The sequence below is a fragment of the Moschus berezovskii genome, chromosome 23 (genome assembly GCF_049115385.1).
Source record: "Moschus berezovskii isolate FMDL1 chromosome 23, NW_MosBer_1.0, whole genome shotgun sequence".
NCBI classification, from domain to species: domain Eukaryota; kingdom Metazoa; phylum Chordata; class Mammalia; order Artiodactyla; family Moschidae; genus Moschus; species Moschus berezovskii.
The window spans coordinates 36,168,512-36,184,267 of NC_142482.1; the positions used below are offsets into that span (position 1 = coordinate 36,168,512).

General features: G+C 43.1%; 1 protein-coding gene across 3 annotated transcripts in view; it reads right to left on the bottom strand.

The window, feature by feature from the left end:
- The window catches only part of PKHD1 (PKHD1 ciliary IPT domain containing fibrocystin/polyductin), a 448,361-nt gene that overhangs the window by 289,076 nt on the left and 143,529 nt on the right, over window positions 1-15,756 (bottom strand). For all 3 annotated transcript variants that reach the window (XM_088831516.1, XM_055406831.2, XM_088831515.1), the window contains exon 36: window positions 9,572-9,784. In XM_088831516.1, coding sequence (XP_088687642.1) covers window positions 9,572-9,784 — 213 coding nt within the window. The remainder of the gene's footprint in view (window positions 1-9,571; window positions 9,785-15,756) is intronic.

The window sequence follows — 15,756 nt, forward strand, 5'->3', positions numbered from 1 at the left end:
ATTGAGGGCAGGTGGAGAAAGGGGCAACAGAGGATGAAATCGTTGAATAGCATCACTGAATGAATGGACATGAGTTTGAGCAAACTCCAGGAGATGGTGAAGGACAGGGAAGCCTGGCATGCTTCAGTCTATGGGGTCACAAAGAGTCAGACACGATTGAGCAACTGAACAACAACATGAACAGACAGGGTGCAGACTTTTCCTCGGAGCTTATTAAAGGAGGCTAATCTAATTCTGCCATTGGAGCCATTCCTGGATGGATCCCATCTCAAGCTACATGATCAACAAAGAGAGGAAATTCAAAGAAATTCTCAGTCATGGGGGTGAGTCATCAGCCCCGTGAGCAGCCTTTTCCTCGCCTTCCCACAGAGGTCTGAGGCTATTTCTCTCTACTTCATCAAAGAAAAGGGGATTCAAAGATATCAGTCTTTGAGATGTCTGTGAGAAAAGAAGACTGGCTTCTTGTTTCCCAGATTGGATGTCTACATATACAGCAGTGTATGTGTGGGCTGTCCATGCTTATCTAAACAGGGGAGAGGAGACTTAGAGCAAAGGGTTGTGAGAGGGACATCTGTGGTATGGAAAGATTTGTAAGTTTCCTCTGGATCAAGTAGATTCTGGGAAAGGTAGCTTAATTTGAGCCAAATTTCTGGTAGGAGCTAAGGGGACTGAAAACTCAGTTGGAGCTTCCACACTGGAAAACAGTGGGAAGGTATTCTGTAGGACTCCAATGATAAGAGAGAGAGAGAATCAACAATCAACCAGTATTATCCAGAGAGGATATAACTGCACAGTTCAGTTCAGTCGCTCAGTCGTGTCCGACTCTGCGACCCTATGAATCACAGCACGCCAGGCCTCCCTGTCCATCACCAACACCCAGAGTTCACTCAAACACATGTCCATCAAGTCGGTGATACTATCCAGCCATCTCATTCTCTGTCGTCCCCTTCTCCTCCTGCCCCCAATCCCTCCCAGCATCAGACTCTTTTCCAGTGAGTCAACTCATCGCATGAGGTGGCCAAAGTATTGCAGTTTCAGCTTTAGCATCAGGCCTTCCAATGAACACCCAGGATTGATCTCCTTTAGAATGGACTGGTTGGATCTCCTTGCAGTCCAAGGGACTCTCAAGAGTCTTCTCCAGCACCACAGTTCAAAAGCATCAATTCTTCGGCGATCAGCCTTCTTCACAGTCCAACTCTCACATCCATACATGACCACGGGAAAAACCATAGCCTTGACTAGACAGACCTTGGTTGGCAAAGTAATATCTCTGCTTTTTAATATGCTATCTAGGTTGGTCATAACTTTCCTTCCAAGGAGCAAGCGTCTTTTAATTTCATGGCTGCAATCAGCATCTGCAGTGATTTTGGAGCCCCAAAAAATAAAGTCTGACACTGTTTCCACTATTTTTCCATCTATTTCCCATGAAGTGATGGGACCAGATGCCATGATCTTTGTTTTCTGAATGTTGAACTTCAACCCAACCTTTTCACTCTCCTCTTTCACTTTCATCAGGAGGCTTTTTAGTTCCTCTTCACTTTCTGCCATAAGGTTGGAGTCATCTGCATATCTGAGGTTATTGATATTTCTCCCGGCAATCTTGATCCCAACCTGTGCTTCTTCCAGCCCAGCGTTCCTCATGATGGACTCTGCATATAAGTTAAATAAGCAGGGTGACAATATACAACCTTGACGTACTCCTTTTCCTATTTGGAACCAGTCTGTTGTTCCATGGCCAGTTCTAACTGTTGCTTCCTGACCTGCATACAGGTTTCTCAAGAGGCAGGTCAGGTGGTCTGGGATTCCCATCTCTTTCAGAATGTTCCACTGTTTATTGTGATCCACACAGTCAAAGGCTTTGGCATAGTCAATGAAGCAGAAACAGATGTTTTTCTGGAACTCTCTTGTTTTCTCGATCATCCAGAGGATGTTGGCAATTTGATCTCTGGTGCCTCTGCCTTTTCTAAAATCTGCTTGAACATCTGGAAGTTCACGGTTCATGTACTGCTGAAGCCTGGTTTGGAGAATTTTGAGCATGACTTTACTAGTGTGTGAGATGAGTGCAATTGTGCAGTAGTTTGAGCATTCTTTGGCATTGCCTTTCTTTGGGATTGGAATGAAAACTGACCTTTTCCAGTCTTATGGCCACTGCTGAGTTTTCCAAATTTGCTGGCATATTGAGTGCAGCACTTTCACAGCATCATCTTTCAGGATTTGAAATAGCTCAATTGGAATTCCATCACCTCCACTAGCTTTGTTCGTAGTGATGCTCTCTAAGGCCCACTTGACTTCACATTCCAAAATATCTGGCTCCAGGTGAGTGATCACGCCATTGTGATTATCTTGGTCGTGAAGATCTTTTTTGTACAGTTTTTCTGTGTATTCTTGCCACCTCTTCTTAATATCTTCTGCTTCTGTTAGGTCCATACCATTTCTGTCCCTTATCAAGCCCATCTTTGCATGAAATGTTCCCTTGATATCTCTAATTTTCTTGAAGAGATCTCTTGTTTTACCTGTTCTGTTGTTTTCCTCTATTTCTTTGCATTGATCTCTGAGGAAGGCTTTCTTATCTCTCCTTGCTATTCTTTGGAACTCTGCATTCAGATGCTTATATCTTTCCTTTTCTCCTTTGCTTTTCGCTTTTTTTCTTTGCACAGCTATTTGTAAGGCCTCCTCAGACAGCCATTTCGCTCTTTTGCATTTCTTTTCCATGGGGATGGTCTTGGTCCCTGTCTCCTGTACAATGTCACGAACCTCCGTCCAGAGTTCATCAGGCACTCAGTCTATCAGATCTAGTCCCTTAAATCTATTTCTCACTTCCACTGTATAATCATAAGGGATTCGATTTAGGTTAAAAGCTAGTTAGCCTCCTTGATTTATCTTCCTCAGCACCTGCCTCACTTCTTCTACCCGCCCCAGCCCCAAGAGAATACAGAAGACAGATGGATCATACGGTAATTCTATGTTTTGTTTTCTGAGGCATTTTCATACTGTTTTCCATAGTTGTTGCACCAACTTACATTCCCACCCACAATAAGGAGGGATGTAAGCTATTATATATAGAATGGACAGACAGCAAGCTCTTACTGTATAGAATTGCCCGCATGCATGCTGTCGCTTCAGTCGTGTCCGACTCTTTGTGACCTCATGGACTGTAGCACACCGGGCTCCTCTGTCCATGGGATTTTCCCAGCAAGAATACTAGAGTGGATTGCCATTTCCCTCTCCAGGGGATCTGCCCAACCCAGGGATCAAACCCACTTCTCCCATGTCTCCTGCATTGCAGATGAATTCTTTCTGAGCCACTGGGGAAACCTGCATAGCACACAGAAGTATATTCAATACCCTACGATAAACCATATTGGAAAAGAATATAAAAAGAGTATACATATATATAATTGAATCACTGTACAGCAGAAATTAACACAACATAGTAAATCAATAATATTTTTATTAAAAAAAGAAAAAGAAGAGGAGCTACTTGAGTCATTTTTATCACTATTTTCACAATAGAACTCTTTATTCCAGTGAAATACTATTTTAACATAAATTTAAGCTAGAAGTAAAAACAATGAGGCAATTGCTTGAGCAATTTAAACCTTTATAGCTTGATCCCCAAATAATTCATTCTTTGCAGAACCTCTGAAGTTTCCTCAAGAAATGTTCAGATTTTGTGGAGTCTAGTAGGAAAACCACTGCCCTGGACACATTTGTCAGCTCCATGTACAGAACATCATGCTTCCAGACAGCCTGATACACTTTAGCAACACAGTAAGCATGCCCAGAGACAGCAGCCATAAAAAGCATGGAGTTTACATACAGATGTTTGGTGTTTTGAGAAGGGAAGTAAACTGAATTTAAACCTGCTTGTTTAGACCCCTTTTTCCTATTTATTCCTATCACAGTCTCCTGTTCATAACGCTACACTGTTTCCTTCAACCATGTTCCCACATTCTTACTTCCCCCACAAACTTCCATTTATATTTAATGCCTGATCTTGTAATTTCTTGAAAAGGACAAAGACAGAAGTCCATTCAAGGCCATAAGACGGCTTTTTCTGCTGAGAAACTGTCAGCCAAATTTCTCAGGGAGGAACTGGAAATGAAGTGAGAGACATTGATAAATTTCCCTTTTGAACAATCAATAAAAAGCCCCACCATCCTGTTCAACCTCCCACTGTGGAAGCAAGGGCCATAATTACATTGTCAAAAATTCAAGTTGCCCAGACTGACAGCAACCCCCTTGAAAAGTGACATGTGATTGGCACTTGGTCTGGGGTGGTGAACCTGGATTGGCAGACAGAGGGAGGGAGCAAAAGGTGAGAGTGAAATTTCCTCATTGACAATAGCCCCCCAAAACCCCAGACTGACACTCTGGAAGAATCTGCAAGCCTTTAGCCATATTAACATAGCAAAGCTTACAGCCAATGCAATTTACTGAGTCATCTGATCACCAGAGATTCAGAATCCAGGCTGTCCCATCCACTCCTAAACCCAGAGAAAAAGAAAGACACACTGCGCTGTGTGTGCATGTGTGTGTATATGTGTGTGTAAGGGGTAGGGGCAGGGCAGCTGAGTATAGGAGTGTAAGAGAATTTTCCTACATTAAAAGCAAAACATAAAAAACATGCTTTCAGCTCCATCTCTCTTGGTGACAGCTGAACAACAAAGTCTGCTTAGCAACTTTCAGTTCAGTTCAGTTCAGTCGCTCAGTCGTGTCCGACTCTGCGACCCCATGAATCACAGCACGCCAGGCCTCCCTGTCCATCACCAACTCCCGGAATTCACTCAAACTCATGTCCATCGAGTCGGTGATGCCAGCCAGCCATCTCATTCTCTGTCGTCCCTGTCTCCTCCCATCCCCAATCCCTCCTAGCATCAGACTTTTTTCCAGTGAGTCAATTTGTCACATGAGGTGGCCAAAGTATTGGAGCTTCAGCTTTAGCATCAGTCCTTCCAATGAACACCCAGGATTGATCTCCTTTAGAATGGACTGGTTGGATCTCCTTGAAGTCCAAAGGACTCTCAAGAGTCTTCTCCAGGGCTAATCTCTGATAAAAATCAACTAGAGCAGAAGGGTTACAAGGGGCAGCCATGAAGAATGAGATGGAATAGGGAAGGTGGGAAAGCCTGCCACTCTAACATAGACCCATTGGTGTGATCCTCTAGGAGTGAAATTTGTATCCATCAGTCAGGCCTCTTCCTACTGGATGTTGGGAATAAAACACCTGAAAAAGCCTCATTGTCAGGGCAGTGCTCTGCTTTTGCTTAGACTGGAACCCATGCAAATGGTTTCCAAGAAGCCTTCATTGTAATCATGCCCAGCAATGGTGTTTATCCACTGCTAGGAAGCAGCTGCACCACAAGAGATTAAAATCAAACTGTGTTCACTGAGTTTTGGAAACAGACCAAAGGTGCCTGGAAGTGTTGTTCCTTCATGACCTCCAAAGTTAAAAATTCTCTCTTGTTGTGATGAAAGGTAGACAAGAAAATGAATAAAGAGGGACTTCTCTGTTGGTCCAGTGGTTGAGTCTGCCTTGCAATTCAGGGGACGAGGGTTTGATCCCTGGTCAGGGAACTAAGATTCCACATGCCATGGAGCAACTAAGCCCATGCACTGCAACTTCTGAGTCACAACCAAAGAGTCCATGTGCTACAACAATCTCACATGATGCAACAAAGATTCTGTGTGCCACAACTGAGACCAGATGCAGCCAAATAAATAAGTAAAATATTTTAAAAAGAAAATATAATGAATAAGGAGAAAAATCTCCAAGCAGAGCTGGTTCCATTCCAAGTAGAACTCCCCTCTTATCCTTGAAAGAAACTATGAGATCACTGGGGCTTCCCAGGTAGTGCAGTGGTAGAGAATTCGTCCGCCAGTGCAGAGACACAAGAGATGCAGTTCTATCCCTGGGTCAGGAAGATTCCTTGGAGTGGGTAATAGCAACCCACTTTAGTATTCTTGCCTGAGTGAAATCCCATTGATAGAGGAGACTGGTAGGCCACAGTCCTTGGAGTCCCAAAGAGTCAGACATGTCTGAGAGACTGAGCACGCACACACATGCGAACACACACACATACATGCACATGAGATGACTGGTACAGGGGACTTGCTGCTTTTGGGGGGAAATATCATCAGAACAGCCGTAACTAACAGTGCTGGAGTGTTACCACGTGCTGGATACTTTGGAGCAGTTCACAAGCAGTAAGTCTACAAGGCAGGAACTGTGTTTTCCTGGTTTTATAGAGATTGATTTGCCCCAGGTCATACTTGATAAGCGGCAGGACTGGACTGATTTCTGATTCCCAAACTTATATGAACCACTAAAAACAGGCTTTCTCCACGTGCAGTCAGTGCGCTCCTTGAATCAAATCACCTGATGGTCCCCCTGAAAGGCACATTCCTGGGCCCATGCCAAGCCCACAGACTCAGATTCTGGAAGAGAGGTCTAGAAACCTCAATTTTCAGAATCTTCCCGAGAAGCGTCTTCCGTGCACGAAGGTTGGTGGCTCTCCTCCCTATAGCATCCTGGAAAGCTGAGTGAAGTCGGGTCTTTAGGGACCTGCTAGGGGCAAAGCGGTGAATCAAGTTGCTCACTTTTCTGCATACTTGACAGCAAAAGATAATTAGTTTTCCCCTAAAGCCCCAGTGTCACCAGGTCCACCTCTGGCCCTGGCAAAAGGCCAGTGAAATTACATAACGATTTTAACCATGATATGGCACCATGCTGCCAGAGGGGAAGTGTATTTGAGAGCTCAGGTGGGGAGGGAGAGAGAAGGGAGAGGACTGACAGACCACAGGCTGTGACTGGGGAGCCTTCTCACCCAGTGGCTCAGCTCTTTTCTACACACTATTTCTTTCAAATGAATGAGATGCAGCAGCAGCAACTCAATCAGGAAAACAGCTTGATTTTGCCTGTGTTCATGTTCAAGCTTTGCTTCATGAGAGATCATATTCATGCCAGTATCAGTAGGACTGTGGGGAAAGGGGTAAGACAGCTGTTGATGACACCCTAACCCTGGGAATACAGGAAAGAAGAGGAGGAGGAAAAGGAGGGAGGGGAAGAGGGTTGGGAAAGGAGAAGGAGGAAAACAAGAGGAGAAGATGGAAATAAGGGAAGCAGGGGAGAGGAGGTGTCTGCACTTTCAGCATCCAGTAACATCACCAGGATAAGGTAGCAACACTTTTGAAATTTCAGGATTCTCAAAACACATTAGAAGCATCTACTTTGCTTTAATTGCCCCATATATTAATAATAAACAATGGTCCTAGGGATTTTCTTTACTTGACATCTATTAAAACACAGAGGTTAGAAGCACAGAGTACATTTACAATATAAGCACATTAAGGTATATTTGTAAAGTCTTTCTCTGACCCTTCATAATAGAATGTGAAAAAGAAGGCATTGGAATGGAAGAATTCGAGTAAAAGAACTGGGAGCATTTCATCCTTCTTCAGGTGAATTTCCACTTTAGGCAAGAGTTATGCCATCTGCATCTCATAGGATAATGGCTCTCAAACCAACAGATACTTCTGAAGCTTTAGGATCCTTCAGGATCAGGCTGGTTGAAATACTGATCTGTGCCTTTTTCTCAAGGGTAAACAGCAGCATATTGGGTTGGTGGTTCTGCAGCTGTGTTTTCTCAAGCGTAAATAGCAGTACATTGGGTTGGTGGTCTAAGTGGCTGTTAGACTAGAACAACCATTGGAGATCATCACTGTTGTGTAAACAGAAGCCCCTCATGGATCTAAGCTATAAGATCAATATAAGTGCTTGCTGATGAAAATGGGAAGAAAAAGGTACTGCTTAGAAGTAGAATACAAGAATCAATATTATAGGTGTTTTGAATTTCTGTCTAGATAGTTGTGGGCTTTTCAACCTTACAAAATTTACTCCCAGTGTGTATCTCTCTAGCTGGTCCCTGGTCAGCATTTAATAAATGCTTGATGATAAGATCCCACTTCTACTCACAGTAAGTTGAAAAAACGCAGAAGAGGGCTTTTAGTAGACAATAATTGAGGGCCACAATTTTTAATGGACAAACCGTTGATGTCGCAAAAAAGACTGACTCCTAAGCATAACCACATGCCATGTCTAGAACAATTACCCTATGAGAGGTAGCAGGGTCCTGTTTTGTTATGTCAGCACAGATATTCCAATGAAGAAGATACCACATTTTCTCTCCATAAATCTAAATCGGGCCACTATCTGGTGCCTGCATTTTTTATCTGCCTTTGGCTCGTGTTATGTAATAAAATGTTTATCAGTATCCACTGAAAGACACTCCACGCACATCATGTTATACTTACATTTTCTAGTTGATACTAAGGGTTATCCTGACACACAAAGTAATTTCCTGAATCTTAAGGAAAATAAAAATGTCTATTTTGCAAAGTGCAATGAGGTCAGCAAAAGGCAAACAAAACTGTAGCAGAAACACACTATAACCTAATATCTGTTTTTTCCCCAGGAATCTATAAACACCAACTCACCTGTAACAGGGTTCGAGGGAGAACTCCAACTGAACCCTGTTCCCAGGAGGGGAAAACAGCAACAACAACAAGTTTGTCTGTTTGGTCTGTGATGCCACCAGTGTACACAGCCACCCGCGTAGGCTAAGTAACAGTAAGTAACCCTACTGGTCAGTTTTCACTACGTTAAGCCATAGTTACAAACACAAAACTCAGTCATTCATGACGACAAAAGTTTATTTCTCACTCAAACACACGGGAGCAGTAGGTCACATGCAGCTGTGCCCAAGCTTAAGGGACACCCCTATCCCTATGGGAGATGGTGCATTCTTGAGCAGAAAGAAAACAGAAAAATGTTCAACGCATTACACTGGTTCTTAAAACTTCGATTTGACCATGAAGTACATCATCTCTGCTCACATTCCATTAACCAAAGCAAGTCCAAGGTGAAGCCCACTCTCACTGGGACAAGGAAATATGGTCTACCCACAGGGAGGAACTGAAAATCACCTGACAGAGAGAAGAGGTGTATCATCCTCTTGCCGAAAGGCAAGCGAATAACTGAGAACCATAGTATATTCTGCAGTGAGTAGCATCGCAATTAATATTCCTTATTTGATGGTATAGATGGACTTCTTTGCAAAGCAGGAATAGAGGCACAGATGCAGAGAACAAACATGTGGATAGCAAGGGGATGGATGAAGTGGGAGATTGGGACTGACATTCACTCTTGATACTGTGTATAAAATAGATAACTAATGAGAACCAACTGTATAGTACAGGGAACTCTACTCGGTGCTCTGCAGTGACCTAAATAGGAAGGAAATTTTAAAAAGAGGGCATATATGCATACATATAGCTGATTTACTTTCTATACAGCAGACACTAACACAACATTGTAAAGCAAATACTACAGTAAAAAAAAAAAAATTAAATATTCCTTATTTAAGGAAACAGTGCCTGTGCTTTAATTCACTTTGTTGCCTTAGCAACTAACAGCCAAAGAGATGTAAGTAGTTTAGCCATTTTCCCCATTGTCTGTACCTTGGTTAGACAAAGCTCTGCCTCAATTCCTCTGGCCAGTTGCCTCACTCACCATGAAGGGAAACAGTTCCATTCCTCACAGCCAGGAACTTGACTCCATATGGGAAGAAGTGGGCAGAGGAGGAGCTCCCATAGAGTTTGATCCGAGCTTTGCCTTGGAAGGGCTTGTCCTCAGATCCAATCCGGAGTTCTCCACCATCAGAAACAAGGATGGAGTGTGTCCTGAGTTCGATGGATCCCAGGTCCAGGAAGATCAACTTCCCTCCTAAAAGCCATAGAGAAGACACTCAGTCTCTGGGAAGAGGCTCACCTTCTTTTGACAGTTATGATGTCTGATGAAACCTTCTTCATTTATATGATTCTGTTGAAATTTAGATTTATCTCACCTTCTTTCCTAGAAGCATAGTTGAGTCATCTGTCATCAAGGAGCAGAAGCACAGTATTACTAAGTCAGCTTAGGTTAGCTATCACAATTCACAGCAGCTTTATTTATAGTTTTTAGTCACAATAACCTAAATGCCTAGAAATTTAGGAGTGGTTAAATAAGAAATGAGAAGATCAGCATTTTCACCATGTAATAGCAGCTTAGAAAATTAAGTTTAAAAAAACAGGGAAACAGTAAACAGGAAATAGGAATAGAAGAAAATAATGCCACAGTTATAAGACATGGCAAAAGGAAATGGCATTATGAAATTTTTTGCACTTTAGCTGACCAACATCCATTATCCTTTTCTTTGGATATGCTCAGTCTCTCAGTTGTGTCTGACTCTCTCCAGCCCCACAGACTGTAGTCCGCCAGACACCTCTGCCCATGGAATTTTCCAGGCAAGAATACTGGGGTAGAGTGTCATTTCCTACTCTATTTCTTTGGATAATAGACCCTAATTTCCACAAGGAATTATTTTGCTCCATTGAACAGAGCTGAGTGGAACTGTCAATCATGGTGCCTTATCCTACCATCAACTCTGTCATTCCCTTCCTTCTCAAGGAAATCTGGAGCCAAAGGAAAGGGAAGACTGGAAATATTTGATTCTTAGTAATTCCAGTGGTTGGATCTTAACAAGCCTAAGAAGAGTCCCTGTTTCTGAAACCCTCACCTGCCAAGCCCCTCCAAAAGGCCACCTCTTTCCAACACTTCAGCCTCTGCTGTCCTGATGTCCCTTTTTCAAAAATGGCAAATTGATCACACTCTAAGGTGAATGACCCAAGAAGCAACTCTCCTTTGGTGACCTACAGGTTTGATGCTTGAATAGCACCACAATCCTTACCAGTCTTCCAAAGAGCCTGCTGGCAATTCTGATTTTAAAGTCTGACTTTAATTTTCCCTTCAATTGTCATTACAGTGACAAGAATAATCATTAGAAATGCAGTAATGTGTCCCATGTCAAGGAATTGATGCTTTCGAACTGTGGTGCTGGCGAAGACTCTTGAGAGTCCCTTGGCGAGCAAGGAGATCAAACCAGTCAATCCCAAAGGAAATCAACTCTGAATATTCATTGGAAGGACTGATGCTGAAGCTGACACTCCAGTTCTTTGGCCACCTGATGCAAAGATTGGACTCATTGGAAAAGACTCTGATGCTGGGAAAGATTGAAGGCAGGAGGAGAAGAGAATGATAGGATGAGATGGGTTGAATGGCATCACTGGCTCAATGGACATGAGTTTGAGCAAACTCCAGGAGATAGTGAAGGACAGGGAAGCCCGGCATGCTGAAGTCCATGGGGTCACAAACAGTCAGATACAACTGAATGACCGAACAACAATAAGTGAATCCTGCTGTGAACAAAAGGGAAGAAAGGCGACCTGTGGTACAAGCCACCTTCTTGCATTCACTAGAACATTTTCACTCACAGCCATGTGTCGTTAATGTCCCAAATCTTCAACTAGTGGAACGTGGGTTGAATAATGGGTTCAACGATGGGTCACACCATTATCAATAGTCAGGAAATTTGAACTGAGATGAACCATGATGGAGACAGAGTATTGAATCAGATACCTGTCCCCACTCTGGTACTGGCCTCTGAATGACCCTCAGTAAGTCTCACAAAATTGCTGGATCTTGGGCTTCTCATTTTCCAAATCTGTCCCACTCGGTGCCAAGGGATGGTCTGTTCACTCTTCAGTGACATGTGAAACAGAGTTATGCATCCACTGAGGCTCCTTCTGTCTCTAGAACACCTGACATCTACATCCACAAAGAATGCAGTCAAGTGTGCCCATGACACTGGTGGAGACACGGACCTCTCGTTCTCCAGACACCACATACACTGCAGGGAACTTTGAATAGGACTCACTTGAGAAAGAGATTACCTGCACAGTGAGGAATTCAAATGAGATGATGGGGAAAACAAGGGAACTGACATGTATTAAGCACATATCCTATGCCAATATCTTTAGAGATGTTGTCTGAAACAACCTTTCCAAACAAGCCTGGGAGGTCAACATCACGCTCCGGATTTCAGAGCAGATAGTGGGCTGGGAGAAGCAGAGCAAGCACTAGAACCCAGGACCACCTGACAGAGACACTCACGTTCTATCCACTTTGCAAACCCTACCAGGTAGTTTTTTCATTAATTAGAAAATACTTTTCATTAATTACTTCATTAATTTCATTATTTACCATAGTTACTTTTAAGAAAAAAGACATGTTACTTATTTAGGTAGGTCTGCCTATGGCTTGTTTATATGTGGTTTATTTTAATTTTATTAATGCTGATACACCTCACCTCATTCTGAAAAGGATTTGAGGCAGATTACAAGGATTAGTGGGTAAATTTATAAATCGGGGATTTGTCCCTTATACTATCAAGCAAAATATTAAATATACTGAGGAAAATTGGTAGAAATTTGAAAAAGTAGTAATTTACTGATGGTACCTAATAATAACACTAATGAAGGAGAAAAGTTCAGCCCTCCAAAAATAATTTGCATTGGCAAGAGTACTTTCAGTTCAGTTCAGTTCAGTTCAGTCGCTCAGTCGTGTCCGACTCTCCGCGACCCCATGAATCACAGCACGCCAGGCCTCCCTGTCCATCACCAACTCCCGGAGTACACTCAAACTCGGAGTAATTAGTTAATGTGATTCCCTGCAGAAAAGCCTTCTTTCTTTATCAGTGGCAAGTATATATAAGGAAATCTAGGTAAATATGGAAGAAAGTTTGCTATGAAATTTGGGACTTCCCAAGTGGCATTAGTGGTAAAGAATCTGTCTGCCAATGCAGGAGGCCCAAGAGACTGGGTCTGATCCCTGGGTCAGGTAGATCTCCTGGAGTAGGAAATGGCATTCCATGCCAGTATTCTTGCCCGGAAAATTCCATGGGCAGAGGAGTGTGGCGGACTAAGAGTCAGACACGACTGAACACACATTTGTTGTGGAATTCAGCTAATTTTGATTGAAATAATTGTATGTGATAACCAAGGTAAAAGCTTCTTGGTGTGAAAAGAACAGGAAGTTTATATTCAATTTACCTCTTTGCCAAGGCCCCAAGTGTTTCATTGCACACTTTATTAGCTTAAGACAAATACATACCGAGCTGCTTTAAAGAAGAGTTACTTGAATAAGGGAGGGAAGTGGGAGGACTTTATTTCTCCACTTTATAGAGCTTGACCCCATTTCTGAAAGCTGAAATAAAGAGCAGGGCTGAAATCAGCCTTTGGCTCTGACCCTGACACTGCTTGTTATGATGGTTCATGAAAGCTGAGTTCGTACCACGAGTGACCTTGGGTAATTTTATAAAAATCAATCAACCATCATTATTGTTACTTCCCCTCCAAAATAAATAAATGAACACAACTTTTTACATGTAATCATTTGCTTCCATTAAATGTCTCTTTTATTTCTTTTAAAGGGAAGTAAAGCAGCTAGTGAATGTTTGCAAAGTACATCAAAACCTACTTTGGGCTAACCCCACAATTAGCCATCCTCTGTAATAACCACAAAATGATTTGGTGTGCATGAGTGTGTTTTAAAGAAAAACAAATACACAGTTGTAGCTATTTTCCCCATTACAGAAAACACTTAGAGTATAAATATTATACCAAACAAGAATACACTCATCAAGGGACTTCCTTGGCAGTCCAGTGGTTAAAACTCTTAGATTTCACAGGATGGAGGTGCCTGTTGAATCCCTGCTTGGGGAACTAGGGAGCTTCCCTGGTGGCTCAAATGGTAAAGAATCTGCCTGCAATGCAGAAGACTCGGGTTCAATCCCTTGGTCAGGAAGATCCCCTGGAGAAGGGAATGGCTACCCACTCCACTATTCTTGCCTGGAGAAATCCATGGACAGAGGAGCCTGGTGGGCTACTGTCAACGGTGTCACAAAGAGTCGGACATGACTGGATGACTAACACGTGGGAAACTAGGATCCCACAGGGCACCGGAAAAGAACTGGCTATATCTTCTATCCCAATTCTTTTCCTGTAGTCTCTGTGGTACCCTCCCCAGTTGGGCCTTGCTTGGCCATTCCACCAAAACTGGTCCTATAGAGGTCACAAGTGGCAATCACACTGCTGAATCCAAGGCTGAGTGCTCAGTGCTCACCTTTACTGAGCACCCATGGCATCTGACATGCTTGCTCAGTCCTTCCTTGCTGCTCCATCCCCCGGCCACCCAGTTCTGTGCTCTCCTGGATCCCTCCCCACTTCCAGCCTCTCCTCCCAGGCTCCTCTGCTTGATTCCTTCTGATTGTCCCAACCACTGACACTAGGAATGTCACAAGACTCGGTCCCTTGATCACTTTTCCAATCATTCTATGAACATGGCCTTTCTTTTCTCACCTTGTCTTAAGGTTTCAAACTCCATCACACACTAATTGCTGATGACTCCCAGATGACTCCCAAGGCCCTCTTCTGCCCTCAGTTCAAGATTCATAGACCCATCTGTTTCTTGGTATCTCTATATGGATGTCTCAAAGTTTTCTTGACTTAAAACATCCAAAAAGTGAGCTCCTTGTCTTCCCCCATTTTCGTAAATGAAAACTCCATCCCTCTCATTGCTCAGTTTGAAAGTCCTAGAGGCAACATTGACTCATACACCACAACTGAGGCTCCAAGAAATCTTGTGCATTCTTCCTTCCTAACATCCCTGTGATCCAGCCCCTTCTCACCACTTGCACATCCATCACTAGGATCTAAGTCACATCTCATCTCCAAGTAAACGTAAAGCCTTATAACTCAGTTCTTTGCTCTGCCCCTGCCCCAAACTTAGGGTCTACTCTCAAAACAACAATGTGATTTTTAATGGAAACTTCATCACATAACCTCTCTGCTGGAAACTCTCCAACAGCTCCCCCCACACACAGAGTCAAAGCCCACCAAACCCAGCAGGGCAGGCCCTCTCAAGCCCCCTCTCCTCCTTCTCTTCCCGCCAGCTCACAGTCTTCTGCCATTCCGACCCTCGCTCCCCTGAATCACAGCCTCTGCCCTCACTGTGTGCAAACCCCCAACCATCACAAACTCCCCTGCTGCATCATTCTCCATGCAGCTCAGAAAATCTAACACAAAATACAATATGACTGTTTTCCTTATGAATATAAACTCCAAGAGAATGAGAATTTGGGTATATTTAATTCGCAGCTGCAGCCCCTGTACCTAGAACAGTACCTGTCATACGGGGAGCTTGGAAAGTAGTCACTAAATACTTGTGAGATAAATAGGAGTTGAAGTTATAGAAGAGAATGAGGTCTCCCTAGGCAGACATGGAGACTGTCAACTAGTATTTACAGACTAGACTGAAGAGAGGAAGTAGAATGATTCTTTCAGGTGAGTCAGTGAAACAAGTGAATTGCAGAGGAAGCAAAAGTTTGCGTGGGTTCCTGGAAGAGCTTTAAGAACTAGGAAGGTGGCAGGTGACGATGTCAAACTTAGTGTCATTTTGAGGAGATCTGAGGAAAAAGGGTGCAGAGAAAGAGTACACTTGGTTAGGACACACGTGCCAAGTAACGAATGAACTTGGGGAGAATGACTCCCATTATAAGCAGAAGGAAACCCAGAGATGTATGGAGGCAAGATGCAGGGAGAAATCTAACAATCCCCAATTCATTAGATCAATCTGTATCACCAAACTAGATTATTCATGTACTCAAAGCTTGAACTACCTAAATTTTCAAATGTAAATTATCCAGTTTGCTTATCCACACAGATGAGCCTCCATTCAGCTTTTTCTGTCAAAATTTTTAATTCCTTAAAAATTTTAGCATCCTGTATTGTGTTACCTTTCCCGTTATTCCATAGGGGGAG